The sequence below is a fragment of the Pieris napi genome, chromosome 8 (genome assembly GCF_905475465.1).
Source record: "Pieris napi chromosome 8, ilPieNapi1.2, whole genome shotgun sequence".
In the NCBI taxonomy this organism is placed as follows: Eukaryota; Metazoa; Arthropoda; class Insecta; order Lepidoptera; family Pieridae; genus Pieris; species Pieris napi.
This window is the reverse complement of record NC_062241.1, coordinates 2,132,166-2,152,803: the sequence shown is the minus strand read 5'-3', so window position 1 is coordinate 2,152,803 and position 20,638 is coordinate 2,132,166. Positions and strand designations below refer to the sequence as shown.

Sequence of the window (20,638 nt, the reverse complement as noted above, 5' to 3'; positions counted from 1 at the left end):
AGAATACTACGATGATCTAAGTTTTATTAACCTGTTATGAGATATAACAGTTAAATACATAATAACGCAATTTCAGAATATAATATGCAAAAATACGCGCATAAAAATTTTCGACATTTTGAACTATTCAGCCTTCTAAGAACAGCAGCAAAAAGACATTTTGTGGTTTTCATTCTATTTCTTAAAGTAAATAAACGTGGTTTAAATTGTTTGACTTTTCGATTTGTTTGCTTCATACACGTACATAATTATTCCTGAAATTTACGAATAGAAGATCGAGCAATCACCGAGGTTCTAGATCAATCAGTCATTAATATTTAACTAGCGAAGATATTAACATAAATGTATGTCAATGGTAATAACTATTAAACTGGTAGGAAATTTAAATTTAGAAGCATTTTTTTCAGACGTTCAATGATATTTATCAATGTTTCCTCTTTTGAAGTTATACTTCTTTTGGCGCGTTGGAGAAAAATTACGAGAGTAAATTTTTACGATGCGCGCACACACCGTCACAAAAAACCGACACCCGACTAGCTATAGTCAACATTTTAGGTTTTTTCATTAGTGTCGTGTTTTCTACAAACGTAGAATAAATTTTTGAAAATATTTTTATTTTTATCATTTTTAAAGGTACATCTTACATTAATTAGATTCAACAAAATATTTGCACACATGTTAAATAAGGCCATATGGCGTTTATAACATATGTAAATATTATATATATACTTATTCGGTGATTTTTCACGCATCACGCATACGTCACGACTCACGATCGCAAACAATTAATAATATGACCCGGCGCTTCATTTGACATTGATACGTTCGTCTTTTTGTCCCGTGAATAATAAACTAAACAAAAGCTTACAACAACATCAATCCTAAGACGTACGAGGTCGTTGGCTGTCAGAGTGGCATCGTCATGCTGCGATACGCACCAAGGCAGAACCGCATTATGGGGATCTTCATATGTAATTAATTTTACATACATTGTGTAATCATGGAAGCGATAACCGCAAACGAGCTAATTTACTACTTGATTATTTACAAATGTGTTCCAAATTTAAATGACAGTTGATTTTAACTGTCATTTAAATTTGGAATTTAAATTTCGAAGCTCAAGCTTACCCCATAAACGAAACTAACATTATGCCTGGCCCAATTGTCAAGTATCCCCTTAACTGTCACGTAAAAACGCGACAGTTAAGGGGATACTTCGTATCGTGGTGATCCCTCCTAGATAATGGACGAGGCTCTGGCGAACCTAACCACACACCTGATCCAGCTACAGATTAGTAGATGCTACAGCGACCTTAATGCTCGCCTTCCACTGCGAGCGGAACGGACCCATTACGGACTCCGCTATACTCGTAACGATGATTTTCATACATGTTCTTCCACCAAAGCGGAGACGAGCGAAAGAGTGACATGAGGTTAGCGAGTTGACCGAGTTTTGAAATGAAAATGAAAATCATCGTTACGAGTATAGCGGAGTCCGTAATGGGTCCGCTCGCAGTGGAAGGCGGGCATCAATGTGTGGAGCAGAAGGCAACGTGAAACCACTGTTCAGTATTTTTCCCTAGTAGTCAGTAATCACGAAAAATTCTAATAAAAGACACGCTTCACGAGACGTCCAACCTCCAGTAATGGAGAGATTCATCAGAAGAGGAATCATCGAAGCACATTTTTATAGTAATAAATCTTATTAACCAACTCTGTCTTAACCGCGAATGTACAGTACCAAAACAACAGTTACACTATTGTTAAATATTATCAAACAAATCATAAACTTGTCGCTTGGACGGTTGTATTGAGAATCAAAACTTCCGTTATCAAGTTCAATATTCCTTTTTGTCAGCATGTTTTTGCTGCGATAAATACGAGATACCTAAACAAAGACTTACAATCTTCGAAACCTGTTGTAATCGTAGATATTGGTGAATTTGACCGGTTTTAAAGCCCGTACGCTGTAACTCTCAATTCAACTTTAAAAAAAGTGCGTGCGTACAAAGTACACATGTCAGAAGTAAAACTAATTTTTAAGTCTTGTTCATATTTATACAAATCTAACTTAAGATTTCCGAACTTAGAGGGAGGGAAAAAGTAAGATATGTTAGGAATTTAATGAATTTAAATGTCATTAAGATATTAGTGTCGAAAATTAATACAAATTATAAATTTAATTTAATTTTTTTAAATTTATTTCTTCGATAAAAGAAACACGTGGCATTTTAATTAACAATTCGTAATTTGGGATTTTAATAAATTATTTTGCATAAAATATAAAATACTAATATTTCATAAATTCTCTTTACGAAATTACAATTTTAAAAATAGAATTTCTATTAGGTAATTCGCCCTTCTCACTCTCAATCGGTTTCAATCGCTCTTTCTTTTCTTCGACAAGAACGCTGCACATTTTCGTGACGCTAATATTATTATTATTGCGTTTCATCCGTAAAAAATTTACCCTCATGCGCCTAAAGAAGTTTCACTTCAATAATTGACAGAATTCAATAACAATCTTGGGTTTTAACAATACCTAATTGACGACATAATCAGTGTTGGCCTTATGACTTCAGCGTGCGACTCTATCTCTCAGGTCGTAGGTTCGATACCCGGCTGTGCACCAATGGACTTACTATGTGCGTACTTAAAACTCGCTCGATGAAGGAAAACATCGTAAGGAAACCTTGAAGGCTTGAATTAGACCCGAAAATTCGACGGCGTGTGTCAAAGGAGGCTGATCACCTACTTGCCTATTAGATTGACAAATATTCATGAAATAGATTCAGAAATGTGAGGCCCAGATCTAAAAAAGGTTGTAACATATTTATTTTTGTTTAATTGACAACTAGTGTTGCCCAAAATCGGTCTTGGTCTTGCAGTCTTGGTCTTGTTCTTGCACTTTTGCAAGACCAAGACCAATACCAAGACCGCCTTATTGTAGCAAGACCAATACCAAGACTGAAGCCTGCAAGACTTGAGCAAGACAATACTTAAACCTGCAAGACTCTTGCGTCTTGCAGTTAAGTCAAACTGAGATTTGGGCATTATTAAGTAGGTATTTGTATTAAATCCCGATTTTGAGAAACGTTCCCCAGTATCAAAACCGTAGGTATCGTCATAACACTAAACTAAGGGCTGCAGTTGTATCTGCAGTTGGCAACGTGCCGCTCGTCTGAAAGAACCCTGAAAGGTATTGTATTGATTAGGTAGGTAAGTACTTATTATATTTCAACTATTTATTAAGTAGGTAGCGTGTTAATACTCACAAATCTGTTCCCATCATCCCATGTGATGTAAATGTACCTAGAATAACTTTCTAGCAAAGTTCATACCTTGTTGATCTACCACAGATCTGCCAGCGTTGCCAGATTTTTTATTGTCAAGGCGGGATTTTGGAACTTTTTCAGTTAAAAAAGTGGGAATCTCTCGTCAATAGCGGGACATAGTAACTAAAGGTGATATTTTAAATCAGAGTTACCCTATCGTTAAACACTTGTCTTCTTAATAAAAAAAAAAAAATAAACAAAACAAAACTAAACCAAAAAAAGTATTCATATCATTAGACAAATGGCGTTTCAAATAATTGTCAGAAATCTGAGGAATGAGTATATGATATACCTGGTATCTTTTTTTGGTAGCTGTTAAAAGAGCTGGTGCAATTTCTGAGCATGGCAGTGGTGTCTTGAGTAACCCCAAAAAGCGGGAAAAATGTCCCGCGCGGGGCATTTCATGTTCATTAAAAAATCGGGACGTATGGCAACGCTGGTATCTACCTATAATAATATATTATGCTTGTTTATGTCTAATGTGCAGATTTTACGTTAGTACTCGTAGGTTGGTATGTGCTTAAAATTATAGCCAACAAAATTATATAAACATTATGTAGGTAGCTACTTATGTTTCAAAGTTTATATTATTCTTCTATTCAGAAAAATTTAAAACTAACAAGCTAGCGAGTCGAGTAGGTCTAGTAACAGTTTCTACGGCAGCCAATGTTATGGTACAGACGCCAGCACATTGAGCTCCTACAATCTGTCAAATTTCTTTAACAGATTTTCAACTTTATCGCTAGAGTATTAAGGTTCAAGGTTAATTGGGAAAATGTGACGTTCTGCGAATAAACTGTTGGTCGGTCGGTGTATTATATACCTAATTATTTGATAATTTACCGACAAAGACGCCGCGGTTTGCAACAAGTGTATCACAGCATTTGACACTGTTTGAGCGCCGCATTTGCCGACAAAGAGTACGGACAGAGGCACACAAAATTGTTACCTATTTTGGTAGGGTTGGTATAGGGGGATAAAATTAAATGTCTCAGCAGTAGGTAGGTATAAATTGAATGCTCTGAGTTTCTTGTACAAATACATTCTCACACTGGCTGTCCGGCGAGATCATAATTAATAACTAAGTAGGTATTGCATCTATTGAATTTCGAATATTTTAATTTCGAAATAATCATTGTTAATATCGGTAAATGATAGATAGTGAGTGATATACCTAGGTACTAAAATGTGAGCAGCAAGATTGAAAATTGTATATGCCATGTCAGTGCTTTCCATAAGTTTATTTTAAAAAAAGCTCTTAAGTAAGATTTAGAGTTCACTATTACACACAACAAATTATGAAAAATATATTTAGACTGAGTACTTAGGGAATTAGTAGAAAAAATATTCTATCGTAGATACCTAGTTAAAACGTTGTGTTTACTTAATTTTATTTTTCTGTGCTAATGCCAGCATTGACAACCCTACCAAAATAGGTAAAAATTTAGTCCGCCTTAGTCCTAGACTTTGTGTTGCCGCCGTCGCGTCGCTTTCATGTCAAAGGTCGCCGCCACTGCCCATGTTCCAAAGAATAAAATAGGTTTCCGGGTGCTCAGAACGGACGCCAATAGATTATGTTGTCCTCGCAAGGAAGATTGTAGTCGTAAGCATATTATAAAAAAAATTGTAATAACAATATACCTAGTTTATATTATTATTATACCTTTTTAAAGGACATTGCACTGCAAATTTGGAAGTGGGTTAATTTAAACAAACTTGAAACGTGGAAAAACTCCAAATATGAGTGACGTCGTGGGTTTTGTTTTAAAATCACACACTTCCAAAAATCGAGATTTAAAGTGTCGGTTTATCAACTTCTATCGTACCTACATGACGTGAGGCATGACCTAACGGAACATGCCTAGTTCCAATAAAAAAGGAACGTGATAAACAATATTATTTGCATTTATTATCTGCACTATATTTTTGCGTAGGCACAAAACCTATCTGATTCTGATTCTGATACTTCTGTTTTTTAATCTTTCAAAGATTTATTCTATCTATCAAAGAACGCCGCATTTTTCTTTGTCGGTCTTCGGCTTGTGCTTATAAATATGAGTTTTTAAATAATTTTCAGTCATTTCCAATTGAGTTCCGCTTCGAGTCTATCTTATTTATTGTTCTCGCCGATTTACCTAGCTAGATACTCTAAATCCTTATTACTTTCGGAGTGAATGTTTACAATTTGACATGAGTGACGAAGATTCAAATAGCTCTAGTCGGAGTAGTGAGAGTTGCAGAATTAGATCTAAAAGACTTAAAAGCAAATATGACGAGTTTTTCGAAATAACTCATGCGTCCCAAATTGGTATGTGTAAATTGTGCCAACATAAGAAAGTCGAAATAAAAATGAAAAACAGAAACACTTCAGGCTTAAGAAAGCATCTAGTATCTTTTCACGGGAAGGAATCGCAAATATTTGTTCCTGTAAGAAAACCAACATTAAGTCAAAGTCAAAGTGGAGATATCACAAGGTTTTTAACAACCACTGCAATAAGTAGACAGGTAAGAAAAAAATATGTTACGTAAATACTAGGTACCCAATTAATAATTACAGTAATTTCCAGAGTAAAGTACCTAGCTGTTTCTCGTAGGTACTTTATTTTTGTAAATTTATGAAAAAAAAAACAATGCAAATTAGGGTGTTTCATAAATACCTACTTTACTTTTTATAGTTTAAATTTTTTTTTTATAAATTATTTAGTAGTACGTAGTCCTCAGCGTGGCAATTATGGGCAACTACACCCCGAATGGGAAGCCTTTGTCCAGCAGTGGACGTTCTAGTAGTTCGTAGTTATTAAATTTTTTTACGATTTTAATCTCTATTTCTACAAACGGGTGTTTGTATAGGTATCCTTGTATTACGTGTTACAGAAAGGGTAGGTAGGTATCTGGTTTAGAATCTGCATTCATTTGAACCGTGAGCTAAATAAAGTACTCTACTTAAGCAGGTACATAGTTACTTAATTACTGAGGCAGCCGCGGCACTACTTAAGTTTATTTTACTACAAACAAAAAACAATTTCCCAAGCTACAAAACCTACTTCGATTTTGTACTAACTAATATGTGTTCAATTATTTGTTATTTTGTGGCATAAAACTATCAATATAATAATAAAAATACCAGAAAAACAAATGTTATACGGAGTTGTTTCTTGGATGAATATATGTCCCCGTAGAGCGAAAATTCATTAAGTCCAAAAAACCTGTTTTGAGATAATGAGGGTTAAAGTTTTGAAAAATATAAATTGCCATAACTTTAGCATGTCATGCCATATTTTAATGTTTTTAGTTTCATTTTGAAGGAAATCAAATTAAGTTAAAATGTTAGCTACCCAAAGTGATGATTAAGTTATTACTGAGAAAACCTAAAAAAAAAACCAATTAGTTATTTGTTCTCTGTAGAATATCCGATGTAGTTATGAATTAGTTAATATTTGCCCCTAGTTAGTGATTTTTCACTCAGATCGAGTTTATTTTTATGTTATATGTACTTGATTTGGGTAATTTACGACTAACTGGTAGATATACAAAATATACATAATGAAAAAAAACTTAAGAGTTAAAAGACATTTTGTTTTATAATAGTATAAAATCTAACTACTTTTATATAAAAAAAATCTTCTACACTTCCTATGAATTAAAAATGTTAATATAAAAGTAACTTAGGTAATCTTTTATTTTATAAGCTATGTAAGTTTTTGATAAATAAAAAAATAGTTAACATGATTTCGTAATTTCTCTTATTTTCTATTAGGACCAAAGAATAGATTTATTTAATTTTCACTTTTTGTAAATCGGAAACTAGGATACCTACAAAATTGACGGTTAGACAGTTAAATAGGGGAAAAAACTATAGTTTTATTGGCATTGTTAACTCGATTTGGGCATTTTTCAACCTAATGTGTTTTCGCTCTACGGGGACGATTATTAATTGATTGACACTATTTGACACCGATCAGCTGACGTAGGTACCTATGTAATGAATGATTTGTGTACGTATAGACTTACAAACATTAATAATTATGTAGGTAATTATAGGTATTGAAAAATGTTGCCTTATTGGTTTCTTATCACTTATCACCATAGGAATCCGTGCCTTTGATATGTATGTACATTAAGTATATCCTTTCCGTAACACGATTATAATACAGATTATAGGTATACCTAGGATACCTAGATATAGGTACAGACCTATACCTAGGTAATTTATTCAAATGCGAAGCTAGTTTAGGTATAGTTTAGGTTTTCTAGTACCTATATTATATTTTTATAGATATCATGCTATGTTCATAGTTTTAAATTTTAATAGGTACCTATTATTACTATTATTAACACATATTTTAATATTTTATTTCAGTCAGTATCTGAAAACCGAAGTGACAACTTCATGACAGCTACAGTTGATTGGATTGTAAAAAAATATCTTCCTTTCTCATTTTTCGATGATGAAGATACACAGGAATATTTTCGATCGATATGCCCGAATACGATATTTCCTAAAAGGTCGACACTAAGAAGGAAAGTTAAAGAGCGATTTGAAGAACTACAATCGAATGTTAAAAATCGACTACAACAATATTCATGTAAAATGTCATTTACCATTGATGGATGGACGTCCATTGCTGGTAGGAGTTACTACGGGGTCACAATTCATTTTATAGACAATGACTGGAAGTATCGATCTGTAGTCCTTGATTTTATACCATCGCGCGGTCGACATACTGGGTTAGATATTGCAACGATTTTCCACGAATGTTTATTGGAATATGGCATAATTAATAAAATACAGGGTATCACGGTGGACAACGCAACTGCAAATACCAAATTTATGTGTGAACTTGGCAAACAACTGCTGCATTTTGATTCAGACAATCAACATTTCCGGTGCTTTGCTCACATTTTGAACCTTGGTGTACAAGATTTACTAAAGACCTTAGCTTTACACATTGAAACTGACAATAAAGAACAAGAACAGCAGTATGAAGACTATGAAGACGAAACTGAGGAAGATGAAGAATATGTGCCAAATATTGCTGACTCACGTACAGGTATTACAAAATTACGCAGTATTTCCAGTAAAATAAAAAGAAGCGAGATATTGAAGAGGAAGTTCCAGTCTGCTTGTGAAGCAGTTGGCGTGCCATCAAATCTCAATCCTATACTCGACTGTCCAACAAGATGGAATTCCACACATGATATGATTGGATTTGGTTTAAAAGTGAGACCTGGCATTAACATATTATGCGTTTCAGTAACCGAATTGAATGATTTTCAAATCACAGAAACGGAATGGCAAATACTCGAAAAAATACATAAGTTTTTAATAAACTTTAAACTTTTATCAACGAAACTTGGTGGAGAAAAATATGTTACATTACCGCTAGTCATTGTATCATTCAATCTATTGCTTGATAAAATTGAATCAATGGTAAAACAATTAGATGAGAAACCAAATCGAACTGAAGTGGATGAAAGGCTCATTTTAGGTTTCCAAGCAGCCCGAGATAAAATGCTTAAACATTATAAGAAGAGCAACTGGATTTACTGTACCACTTTAATTTTAGACCCAAGGCACAAAGCTCAGACTTTTGATATTACATTATGGGGGCAGCAAATTAAAACAGAAAGCCTGCACAAATTTAATGAACTTTATAAAGAATATAAAAGTCTACACGTACAGCAACACTCGGTGTCTAAATCTCCAGAATTACCAAGAAATGAAAACAAAGTATGTGAGGATGAGGAATATGAAGATGTAATAGACTTTGAGAAACTGTATGCATGTCCCTCTACGTCGTCATCTGGATCTTGTCTTCAAGGCTTAGTTTCTGACGAGTTGGAGGAGTATCTAAGTAAACCGAGAGCCGCCAGCTCGGAAGACATTTTAGAGTGGTGGAGGACGCATGAGACGGAATATCCGATTTTATCCAAGATGGCTCGTGATTTTCTTTCGATACCTGCAACTTCAGTACCTGCTGAGAGATTATTTTCTAAAGCATCGCTAGTAATTAGAAAACATAGAAATAGATTAAGTGATGAATCAGCGAGGTGGTTACTTTGTATTAATTCTTGGTCAAAAGAATTAATATAAATAAAGTAACCAATTTTTTTTAATTCGAAAACAACCATATTCATATTTAGTTTTAGCCACACAACAAAAACCTCTCGGGGTTTATATCTGCATGTTGGCGAGCCGTTCATATCATTTCTTTACCAATTTATAGGTAGATACAATAATACATAGGTATTTACATAGGTACATTAGGAGAATTTTTGTGTAAGGAAACGCTTTGACTTGTACTTATAACTTTTTGAACTCGTTTTGTATAACGTTTGCAAGTCTAATGGAAGTTAATTATGTCGATGCTATTCTGTACTGTACTGCAATTTTTTTATTTAAATAAATGTTAAATTGCATAGATTGTCTTTATTCTACAACTCTTCCATCCCATTCCATTAAACAAATTAATTATTATTAGTTAGTAAATCATCGCTGAAGACAATAGTCTTTACTAAATAATTAAATAAATTTACTAAATAAATAAAACTAATTTAAACTAACGTGTTCAATAAATAGCAATAGGCTAATAGGTATTTGTAAGTCTCGCAAGACTTGCAAGACTCTTGCTGCAAGACCAATACCAAGACCAAGACTGAGAGCGCAATACCAAGACCAAGATCAAGACCAGGTGTATTGTCGCAAGACAATACCAAGACTGGGCTAAGTCTCGTCTTGGTCTTGCATTTGGGCAACACTATTGACAACATAGGGCGATGTTTAGATAGCTCATTGTATGTCACAAAACAACAGTATAAACACTACTTATCCAATATTTGATATATTCGGTACTGGGCTGATCAATAAAAAAAAAGCGATGTTAAGCGAAAAAGGCAATAATTATTATTAAATCAAAAATTACTATTAAAAACTAAAATTGGAATTGGATATTATTTTTGTAAAATATGTTCACCGTAATTGTCATTTTATTTTTAATAAAACGAGTAAACAAGCCTACGGTAGGTATGCCCAGAAAGGGCAGTCATGGCAGCCCATGGACACTTTTAGGTGGGTGCGTTGCTTGCCTTTGAGGGAGGACTCTTACTTTTAACAGTTGGAGGTCGTATCTCTCAGAGAAGACCCCCACCCGGAGTTGATTCTACAGTTCGCTAGTTCGCAAAAGTATCTTGTGAAGCGGACTGAGGAACACTTTCAGTTATCAAGGCGATGCTCATGAAATTTTGAAAATGTATTTTAGAATAGATATATTGTAATTTTTACTTTAAAAATGCATTATATATATGATGTGGTGTAATTTATTTATTTATTTATTAACACTTCGTTGCATATACATTAATATAGTACAATTGACATAATTAAATAAAAAGGAGAGCAACTGGCGGCCTTATCGCTTTCGAGCGATCTCTTCCAGGCAACCACTGTGAGAAAACAAAAAGTATTAATTACATAAGATAGGCAAGAAGTGCAAAAATACATGTATTACATTGAGTTGGAAACAAGGAACAAAAAACAAACTAAACTAATAAAGAATACATGAAAAAAATAATAATAATAAAAAAGTGCACATGAATCATTTTTAATTTCTTAAATTAAGATCAGTCTCAGTAGGTACCTATTATTAAAGTTAGGGATACGATGTGGACAGGTAATGTTTGTAAAGAAGAAATTTAAAGGAAGATAGAGAAGGAGCTAAGCGAATAGGGATTGGAAGTGAATTCCATAGCTTAACTGCAGAGACCTTAAAGGAATCGCCAAGAAAGGAGGAGTTATGACATGGAATTTCAAGGATATAGTTTTCGGAAGAGCGTAGGCTATAGTTATGGGATCCCAAAAAATAAATTTAATAAATAAACAGTGTTTTTCAACCTATGAATTATTTAATAACTCTACTTTTTATAAAGCGACAATAAATTGAGCCAATTTTTAAATTCATTATTCAGAGTACGGTTGCGTAAGTACTGTCTACAAAATCCGTTAAAATATGTTATATTGAACACAAAATTTTAGTACGATATTTGAATAACAAACTTACAATATTGTTATTGTTTGAATTGAATATCTCGGTTGCATACAAGGAATTTCAGTACCATTCCAAGTATAGTTACGCTTATTTGACCTAAATTTGCGGAATTTCGTGGTATTGATACCTTGAACTTTCGATATCTTAGACAGAATTCAGAAACGTGTAATTTTGGAACGACGTTTCTACTAACTATTTGATTAGATTTACTGAGACAACAGAAGGTCAAAGGTTAATCATGGACAACTATAACGTTAGAATATCTTCAACTATTTTGAATATATAACTTTTCTTTTTTGCCGTATCGCCTTGACGAGTACCTCTTTTCTGGTTTGTAGTTTATAGTTAGGTGATAAATCGTCTAGTGCCACATGTTAGAAGCTTAATCGATAGCGATATTGGATGATAGATAACTATTAGTTATAGAAAATACACATTAGCGCATAAGATCTCTCTTTGTTAGTAAAAGTTACTTTCCTTTAATTATTTTTTTATGTAAACTATGTATGTATATATTTTTATGTATTAAGGAAAGCAGCAGAGTTCGTGTTAAAGGAGAAAATTATTTGCTATATCATAATAATTTTAAATTAAGATTAAAAACTAGAATGTTATTCATACTTCTTTAAACTCTACCTATCAAATGAGAATTACAATATATCACCAAAGTTGAACGTACGGTATCTAAAAGCAACGCCATAAGCAACATGGTACATCAGTACAAGTTTTGTGACAAAGGTCCCAGGGTCAACGACCTGTTTGGCGGGCGGATCACATTTTAAAATGCACCATGGAACGTGGGCGTCTACGTTTTAAAATGCAAAAATATCACAAAGCACAAAAACGTTACGGGCTATTCTTAAAACTGACAATTGTATACCTCATTTTTAATAGTATTATAAAAACTATTCTTATTTCTGAGAAAACGTAAAACGTTACGCACTGTATTATAAACCATTATTATCAAAATATCGTTTAGAGCAAGAACCATTTAATTATAGCAATCGCGTCAATCTACTCACGAAGTTTTAATATAAAAAGCTATCAATATCCCGTTAATCTCGAGATAGGGCTTTAGAAAGGTAAAAGTAAGACAATGTATAGCAGATTCTACCGTCCTACTTTGCTTAGGATTGAAACTTCCGTTGATAAATCCGGTTTTTTCTCGTGTTAAAAATAGATAATGTACGTGTTTAAATGTTTAACGGTCGCAGAGTTACGTTCATTTCTAGAATTTTGCATGCAATTTTACTATTGATGTTTTTGCACTATCAGATAATTTGCGTAAGACAAGAAAGAAGGCCATACTGGGTAACCGTAAAATATTCTACTTGTATATATAGTAAAATTACTATCAACCTATATATGTGTAAGATAGTAAATTATTTTTTTTAACCTGGCATTTGGAACCACTCTAATAGGATAGAATAGACATAGGATGTCTTCATCCCTATCTAGATAAAAAATTATATTGAAAGACTTGTTATAAATTGCAAATATTAGGTTATTATGTATAAACAACCTGTGAAGATACAAGAAGCGATACATTGAGAGTTATGAGAGCATGCTGAAGTATAACAAATATTTGATTACTTTAGAAGATATTAACTATACAGACTATATGACTTTTATCAAATTTTATGTGTTACCACCATACCTAGCACATACAAGCACCCATATTACCAAGAAAATTAATTGTAGGAGGCTATGTACAATGTAGAAAGAAATTACTTACAATAATAGGACTGCAGTGAGAGTGCTATGTCAGAATCATCTGAAAGAATTAGTCAAGCTTATGTTATAATGAAAAAGTCAAATGTTTTTGAATTGTCAAGACTGTGAAGTACCTTTGGTAATAAAGAGTATTTTAATAATGTTCAAATTAGTTTTGATATGTTATATGAAGTGTTAGTGAATTCAAACTTAAAAAATAATGTTTAGACCAAAACTATTTAAGTAGCATTTCACAGCTACCAGAATTATAAAATATTAAAAAAATAAAATCATACTTACAGCTATAATAATAACCCCAAGTTGGTAGTCCAATGGCAACAGCGCCAACTACAAAGCACATAAACCCAAGTATGACAACAGCTAGGGAGTATAGCGTTTTTCCCCTGGCCATGACTGCATGTCTCAGCCAAACTCATAGAAGCTTCTACAGGACATCAGGAACAGTGCATATCACTTAAGTTTTATTAATCTGCAAAATAAAGTGAAGAAGTTTTAGCTCTACTAATAAACATCTCTTAATTTATAATTTTTAGTAAATTTAATCTTCAAGTTACTTAAGTAATTTATTACATTACGAAAATGCTTTTGAGATAAACGGTAGAGTAAACCCCATTTCTTGTAATGTCTATTTAATTAGATATAAAATAATATGTTAAGACAAGTATTTATAGACTTATCTAAATATTTAAAAAGCACAGATATTATATTACTAAATTATAAGCAAGTACATAATTAAATGTTTACTTCTAGCACCTCTAACAGATATTGGAATTCTAATAAGACTATGTAAGTTCTACTACAAATCTTACTTGAAGAATACTGACTATGATACTTAGTATTTGTAAAATATTCATTCAAGCATGCATTTGACATCAAGTTACCAGTAAAATACAGTTACTTAAATGGTACTTTTACTCACATTTGTCGCATTCACTAAGAAATCACACGCTGTTCACTCAAGTATACGACATTGATATTTAAATTCAAAACGTATTATCACAATAATTTCAATTAAACATTCCACTTGTTTTCACTTCACAGGTTACACTACACTACACACAGCAGGCATAACCAACTACAATTATGTTTAATCAAACTACAATAAGCGTTTTTGAATGTATGCACATTTTAACAAACAAAAACGATCACCAAGAGACAAGTCAAACAAATAAGTTCTGGTTAGAGAATTAAGGTTCTACTTTCCATAAACAAATGGTTTAAACCGAAGAACCTCCACGCGTATTTATTTACATTTGTTAATTATTATAAAAAGTTATAACACTTTTCGTCAATAATAAGGATACATTTTGTAACGCAGAATACAGTTATCACGCGCAAGCAGCAAATTGAAATGAAAAACGAGAATCGAAAATAAAATGAAAATGACGTTAACACTTATTTTGTCACTTTAACAGTAGTATAGCTTATCTGTGACTGGTAATATGTAGACTATAAATTATTTCACTCTACGTCGACTAAAATTACGGTAGACGAGGCTTAGCACTCCGCTGCACCGTCCGGCCGAGTCCTGTATGATTTTGACAGCCATAACATAACATTCCCATACTATATACTCAGAGCAATCACGTAAAAACTTAGAGAGACACTTTGCTACTTGGTTTTAATCGTTATGACTAATGTGAATGAGACAGCTGATTGACACTCATGTGCTTTTTTGCTTGGTTGAGTCTTGAGTGTACAATTGCATTTCGGGATTCGGATACTTGTGGCTTTAAAACTATTTCAAAAATTTAACATTATAATAACAAATTGAATGTAACATTTGTTAAAGTCAATTGATTGGCGGTTACATTATAATGAATGTGTTCATGGGCTTGAGACACGATCACTTTTCGACAGGGGTGACCTATAAATTTAATTGAAAACGGTCAAGTGACACAGCATAAGCCTATGTCATTCTCATACAGATTTATTTAGCATTATTGCTTCACACGTATAAAAAGAGATTTTTGTCTCAAGCTCCAAAAATGGCGTACAAGTTCGAAATTACGGGCAGGAGTACTGTATCTAAATGAAATTATAGACAATTTGCGTGTAAGTAATCTATGGTCAGTGGTCACGCATTGCGAGCTAATCTGTGCGATCGTCGATTGATATTTGTCATTGGATCGCAAATCGCAATTCGCAAACGCTATTTTGTAAAAACCATACTGCCCACTAAATTTAAATACTATAGTCGTATTTTTAATTAGACGAAGCCAACTGACAGTAGCTAATGTCACTTTGTAAAATAATGTTGCCATATTTAAAGTAATAGTGATGCGTTCAGTTCTTGTTCAATCAGATGAATGAACAATGAGTGTGAATAGTCAATCATTTCAAACAATAAAAGAATATTATTTCTATTTTAAAATTGTATAAAAGTGCTCTGATATAAGTTAGGTACTAGTTCTATGTAACTACAATCAGTTTTTTGACGTCTTATTACAAAGCGCGGCGCGGCGACTAGTGCCGATCATTAATTCATTTTTACTTTGTCACAACACTATTTTTATTTCATTAAAAACTGACAAGTGACAACACCGTAAACGTCAGTTGATATCGTCTAATTAAAAATTCGACTATAAGCAAAAATGCAATAAAAGTTTAAATATTAAATAGTGTCATTATTAAGTGTATGTTATGGAAAAACAGGTAGAGAAATGTTCACTGAATTGATGTTGTTACCTTAACTTAATTTAACTGATTATTTACTTCGATAAGAATATTTACAGTAATTTCATGAAACGGTTTCGAACGGTTAGCATTTATTAACTCAAATATTTTAATATTTTTCAGAAATTTTGAAAACATACAATGTCTGAGGAAAATAATGATATTGAATACTTAATAACAACACTTGGAACATTTTTATTACTGGCATTGGTTTGTTGTATCTGCTGTTTTTGTATGAAAATCAGGTAAAATACCATAATATAAAATGAGGCTTGCTTAGGTATTTGTTGCTACGTCAAGAAATGTTTTCATATATATATATGTTTATATCACTGATTTTTTTTTGAAAATTATTTTATTTTATCTTGTTAAAGACAACCACTGAAAATAGTACCTATAGTGTTCATTGTGCATAGTTCATTGGGCAAAAAAGAGAAAAAAAAAGCAATTTTATTTTAATTAGATTCTCTTTAGATATATTCTATTTGGAAGGTTAAATTTCTTTTCTCTCATTTCAGTGACATGAAACTGAGGAACTATATACTAGAGTTGGGAAAGAAGAGCAATATTAATGTGGATCTTGAGAAACTAAAACCAACCAATACTAGGTAGTCTCCATATGCTAATGAGAACTGTACAATTGTCATCCCTGATGTTGCCATAGTTCTATAGATCTGTATGAGTTTACAAGTAATATTAGCTATAAGTTAGTAAAATTATGCTTACAATATGATTGGCAAAAGAGTTATTTTGTGTTGCCATGTAAAAATTTGATACAACTTTCTGTGAGGTCACATTTATTGTCCAAAGTACACTTAAAACTTTAAGTTTTATAAAAATCAATTTGTACCTGTTTAATGTAATACTCATTTTTTATGTTATATATTATGTGATATGAGGCTTTGTCTTAAGTTAAACTTTTTTCAAAGTTATTTATTTTCTTTTTTTAAGTAAAATCAAATATGGATTTGAATAGTTTCTTTGCAAAATTGAATTCATATATATTTATTTATTGATAACTGAAACAATATTATTAAAATATATCCCAAATTAAAAAAAAATTGGGTGTGTAAAAGTTATACAATACAATTTGCTACATAGGAGAATGATGTATATGGTTTTTCATATATATTCTTTTCCATTGTAGTAGAAAAATGGTCTAAAAGTTCTCCAAGAACTCATGAAACTTGATCTTACTTGAGCGACGACACTGTCCATGTATACGCACAATATTATTAAAAAAAAAATATTTTTAAAATAAAACCAAAGGTTCTGTACTCAACCTGTAGATAATCCTAAGTTCCTAAATTATGTACTATTTATAATGTCAATTTATTCTTCCCTTTTAAATCTTGGCATCATGATACCATCATGTGTTGTGCCTTATTGTGGCCAAAGTTAAAAGCATGTATATTTCTATGATCTGAATAAAAAGCTTTTATATCTAATGTCTAAGAAAACTGTGTAGTATTTTTAACCTAGCGTTTTTTCTATACTACTTAAGAAAAACTTTAACATTACTTTAGGAGAAAGTGTATGATATTCAGTGTATCAAATTACGATGCCATTTTTTGTACAGCTTATTGGTACCAAATATAATGTATTTTTCAGACATGTGGGACAAAGTAATACAAATGCCACTCTTAGAAGAGTTTTGTGTAATAATTCTTATATACTTAGTAAACATTGAAATTATATGTAAATGAACAGTGTTTCGAAAAGCATTGTTTATTATAAAATTGTACACTTAGTTTAAATACAGAAAATACAAGAAAGAAAGAAAATACAATTATTCTGTAAAATTCTAAAACTCAAGAAATGTAAGCACATTTTCACAGTGTATCCTTTCGAATTGTTTTTATAAAATAAAAAAATACAATGAGTCATAATAACTAGTAGTTGTTAAAAAAGTTAATAGTATTCTTAATGTTCTAAGGTAGCTCTGATTTGATAATATAAGTTCTAAACAAAATAAGGTAATACGCACACATAATATAATAGGAATTTTTCTTCTTGAAATGTTTAAATAATAACAATACAATATATATAATAGCTTATATTGTTTTTTACGTAAACAATTTCAATTATGACTGATATTAATTTTATAAGCTCTCTACAATTGTATTTAAGTATGTTTTTATTGTACAAAGCTTGGCAATATTAATACTGTGAATAGCAATCTCTTTTAAATTTTGGAAGAGATTGTTAGGTTTTTCTATATCTGATAGGCAAATTTGAGATCAATTTATCATTAATATTTATTTTGAGCAATTATTGCTACAACTGACACAATATTTGGAAGAGAAAAGGCTTCAAGTTCTGTAAATCTGTATTGGAATTTGGATTCCCTTGTTTTTGTTGTTTGCGACATACCAATAGGTATGTAATTGTATCGAATATTTTTATGAATAAGCTTACAGCTCCCCTGGTGGACTCGAGGAGAACTAAGTTTTTCAAATAAATATTTATCATAAATGTTAATGACATTTATAATTAAATAACAGTTTTATTATTCTTAAAATAGTTAATGATCAAATTAAGAAGCTCAAGAGCCTAACTTAGCGGTTGATGCTCTTGGTGATTGATGGCAAAATTGATTTGCAGGGTGACAGCAGTTTGGTAATTAGAAATATTAATAATTGATGTATAGACTGATAGTATTAGTAGTAACCTAGCCTTGAACATTCTAAATTTAATTATATTGAGAAAATAATACTTGATTCGTTGAGGTAAAATATCTAAATAAAGTTCTAATGCACATGTCAGAGCAATGGTGCTGGTATCGCCTGCCAAACTATCAAAAAGTCTGTTAATTTGTAGATTTATTAATATTGGCAAATCTAATAAACAATATAACTGTTTTAAACTAATTTGCCTTTGATGATATTAAATTATAATGAAAATGGCAGCCGATACCACCACCATTGCTCCGATATACATAATGCATTTATTAACAGTGTTATTAGTTGCCAAGCTGTAGATATAGCTGTGTATGTGTTCACGAAATTTTTTAGATAAACGATTTATAAATATCTGTTTTATTCCGTTGTTGTCCCTCCGTGGCTGGGTGGTCGATCCTGTATGTGGTATTATTCGGAACGAAACAATTATTGTTTTGTTTTGATAGGCACGCGAGGTTGGTAGCCTTGGTAGCCTTCTGTTTAAAATGTCAACAATTACCTTACACAAATATTTTTGGATCCAGTTTGATTATGGATTGCGGACATAGTAAACTATCGGGGTAAAAGCTAAAAGCTTTCGTGCGAACCCCGGTAGTTTACCCGGTAGCCCTTCGGTTTTAATTGAAGTGGGCTGTTTTTACTGTGCAGTAGGAGAGTTGTAGATAGGAGGAATTCAGAAGTAAAAATAAAATCATAAGCAATAAAGGAATGATTTATAATAATAGTTTTGTAACCTAAAATTAGTTAAGTTAAAAAAAAATCAGTGGCACCTCTTTAGGTCTTGGCCTCAGATTTCAGAATCTGTTTCATGATCATTTTAAATCTAATGGGCAAGTCGGTGATCAGCCTGCAGTGCCTGACACTCGCCGTCGACTTTTTGGGTCTAAGACATGTCGGTTTCCTCACGATGTTTTCCTTCACCGGTCGAGCTAATGTTAAATGCGCACATAGAAAGAAAGTCCATTGGTGCCGAGCCGGGGTTCGAACTTACGACCTCAGGTATGAGAGTCGCACGCTGAAGCCACTAGGCCAACAATGCTCAAACTTAGTTAATTTACATATAGAAGATATTTTAGTAAATAAGTAGAAGCGTAAACCAAATATTAGCAATCCTCGCACACTTGAAGCCAAAATTACCCCTTTAGTTTTTTTAACACTCATAAATTGTAATACAACATTCTTGGTTCCGATAATGTCCAAAAAGGTCGACTACACTTGTATTGAAGTGTCACTTAGATTTCTGAACCCCTAATTTTATATTAATTATAAGCTAATGTTTTAAACGGTTAAAGTCATTTGTTTTTTTTTCAACAAATTTTATTTTTAACAGCATGTGAGTGAATGAGTGAATGTTATGTGTATGAATCGTATCGTAAGGTGTTAAGCAGCCAATTTCATTGCTCATGAGTATGCTCCGTAATTAATGTGATGGCCTCATGAATATTAAATTAGGCCGAATGTTACTTTACCACTCGTTAATAAACCTGTGATGTCACTCAGTCTTGACTCGTATCTTCTACTTGATCCTACTGACAAGCTCAATGATCTTTCCCATGACAGATACCTGATGGTGATAGAAGCTATTGCGCCAAACTTGACCTAGATACATGTATTTTGGAACAGATTAGCGTGAGTAATACATAACAGAATGGTATCGGATTATAGATAATAGTAACAATAACTTGTTTCACCGAAAAACCGCCAACAGCTTCGCCTCGTGGCTTTTGTATATTTCGGCAAAAGTCTTGCGATCTCATTATTTATTGTTGTAGTCGTTAAAAAAACAATGCATTGTTTACATTCAAACTTTCAATCAATATCTAGAAGAAACCATCCAAATATCCGTTCGGTAGCTTCTGTATTAAAATTTGTATTATTTGTGTTCATATTGCGGACGAGGGCCGTCATATCAATTTTATTGAGGCAAACGAATTTGACTTTGTAAACGCTCTGTTCTAGCATTTATAAATATCCGAAATGTTTTACTAGCATTTTTATTTTCACTACGTTCGTGCAAGCTTCGGTAATAACTCCTACGCAGAAAATCTACTTAATAAATTAGTCGACTGCCGGAAATATACCGTGATTATTGGTTGTAAAATAGGCCCTACCCAGAGTTTATTACAACACATAAAATTACAAGCGCTATAAAACTGTGACTAAAAATAGA

At 32.4% G+C, this 20,638-nt stretch overlaps 1 protein-coding gene and 1 long non-coding RNA gene across 3 annotated transcripts in view; one reads left to right on the top strand and one right to left on the bottom strand.

Moving 5' to 3' along the window:
- Nucleotides 1-14,471, bottom strand: part of LOC125051557 — a 35,786-nt gene extending 21,315 nt beyond the window's left edge. Inside the window, exons 1-3 of one of the 2 annotated variants that reach the window (XM_047651961.1) lie at nt 14,031-14,471; nt 13,391-13,580; nt 13,113-13,151 (exon numbers count right to left, since the gene is read on the bottom strand). In XM_047651961.1, the coding sequence (XP_047507917.1) occupies nt 13,113-13,151; nt 13,391-13,502 (151 nt within the window). In that variant the 5' untranslated portion in view covers nt 13,503-13,580; nt 14,031-14,471. The remainder of the gene's footprint in view (nt 1-13,112; nt 13,152-13,390; nt 13,581-14,030) is intronic. The other variant, XM_047651962.1, reaches the window with a different exon arrangement.
- A 1,184-nt stretch (nt 14,472-15,655) lies between these two features.
- LOC125051884 lies at nt 15,656-18,819 on the top strand. The gene is made up of 3 exons (XR_007117363.1): nt 15,656-15,766; nt 15,911-16,032; nt 16,306-18,819. It is a non-coding gene; the product is annotated as an uncharacterized LOC125051884 (long non-coding RNA).
- The last annotated feature ends 1,819 nt before the right edge of the window (nt 18,820-20,638 follow it).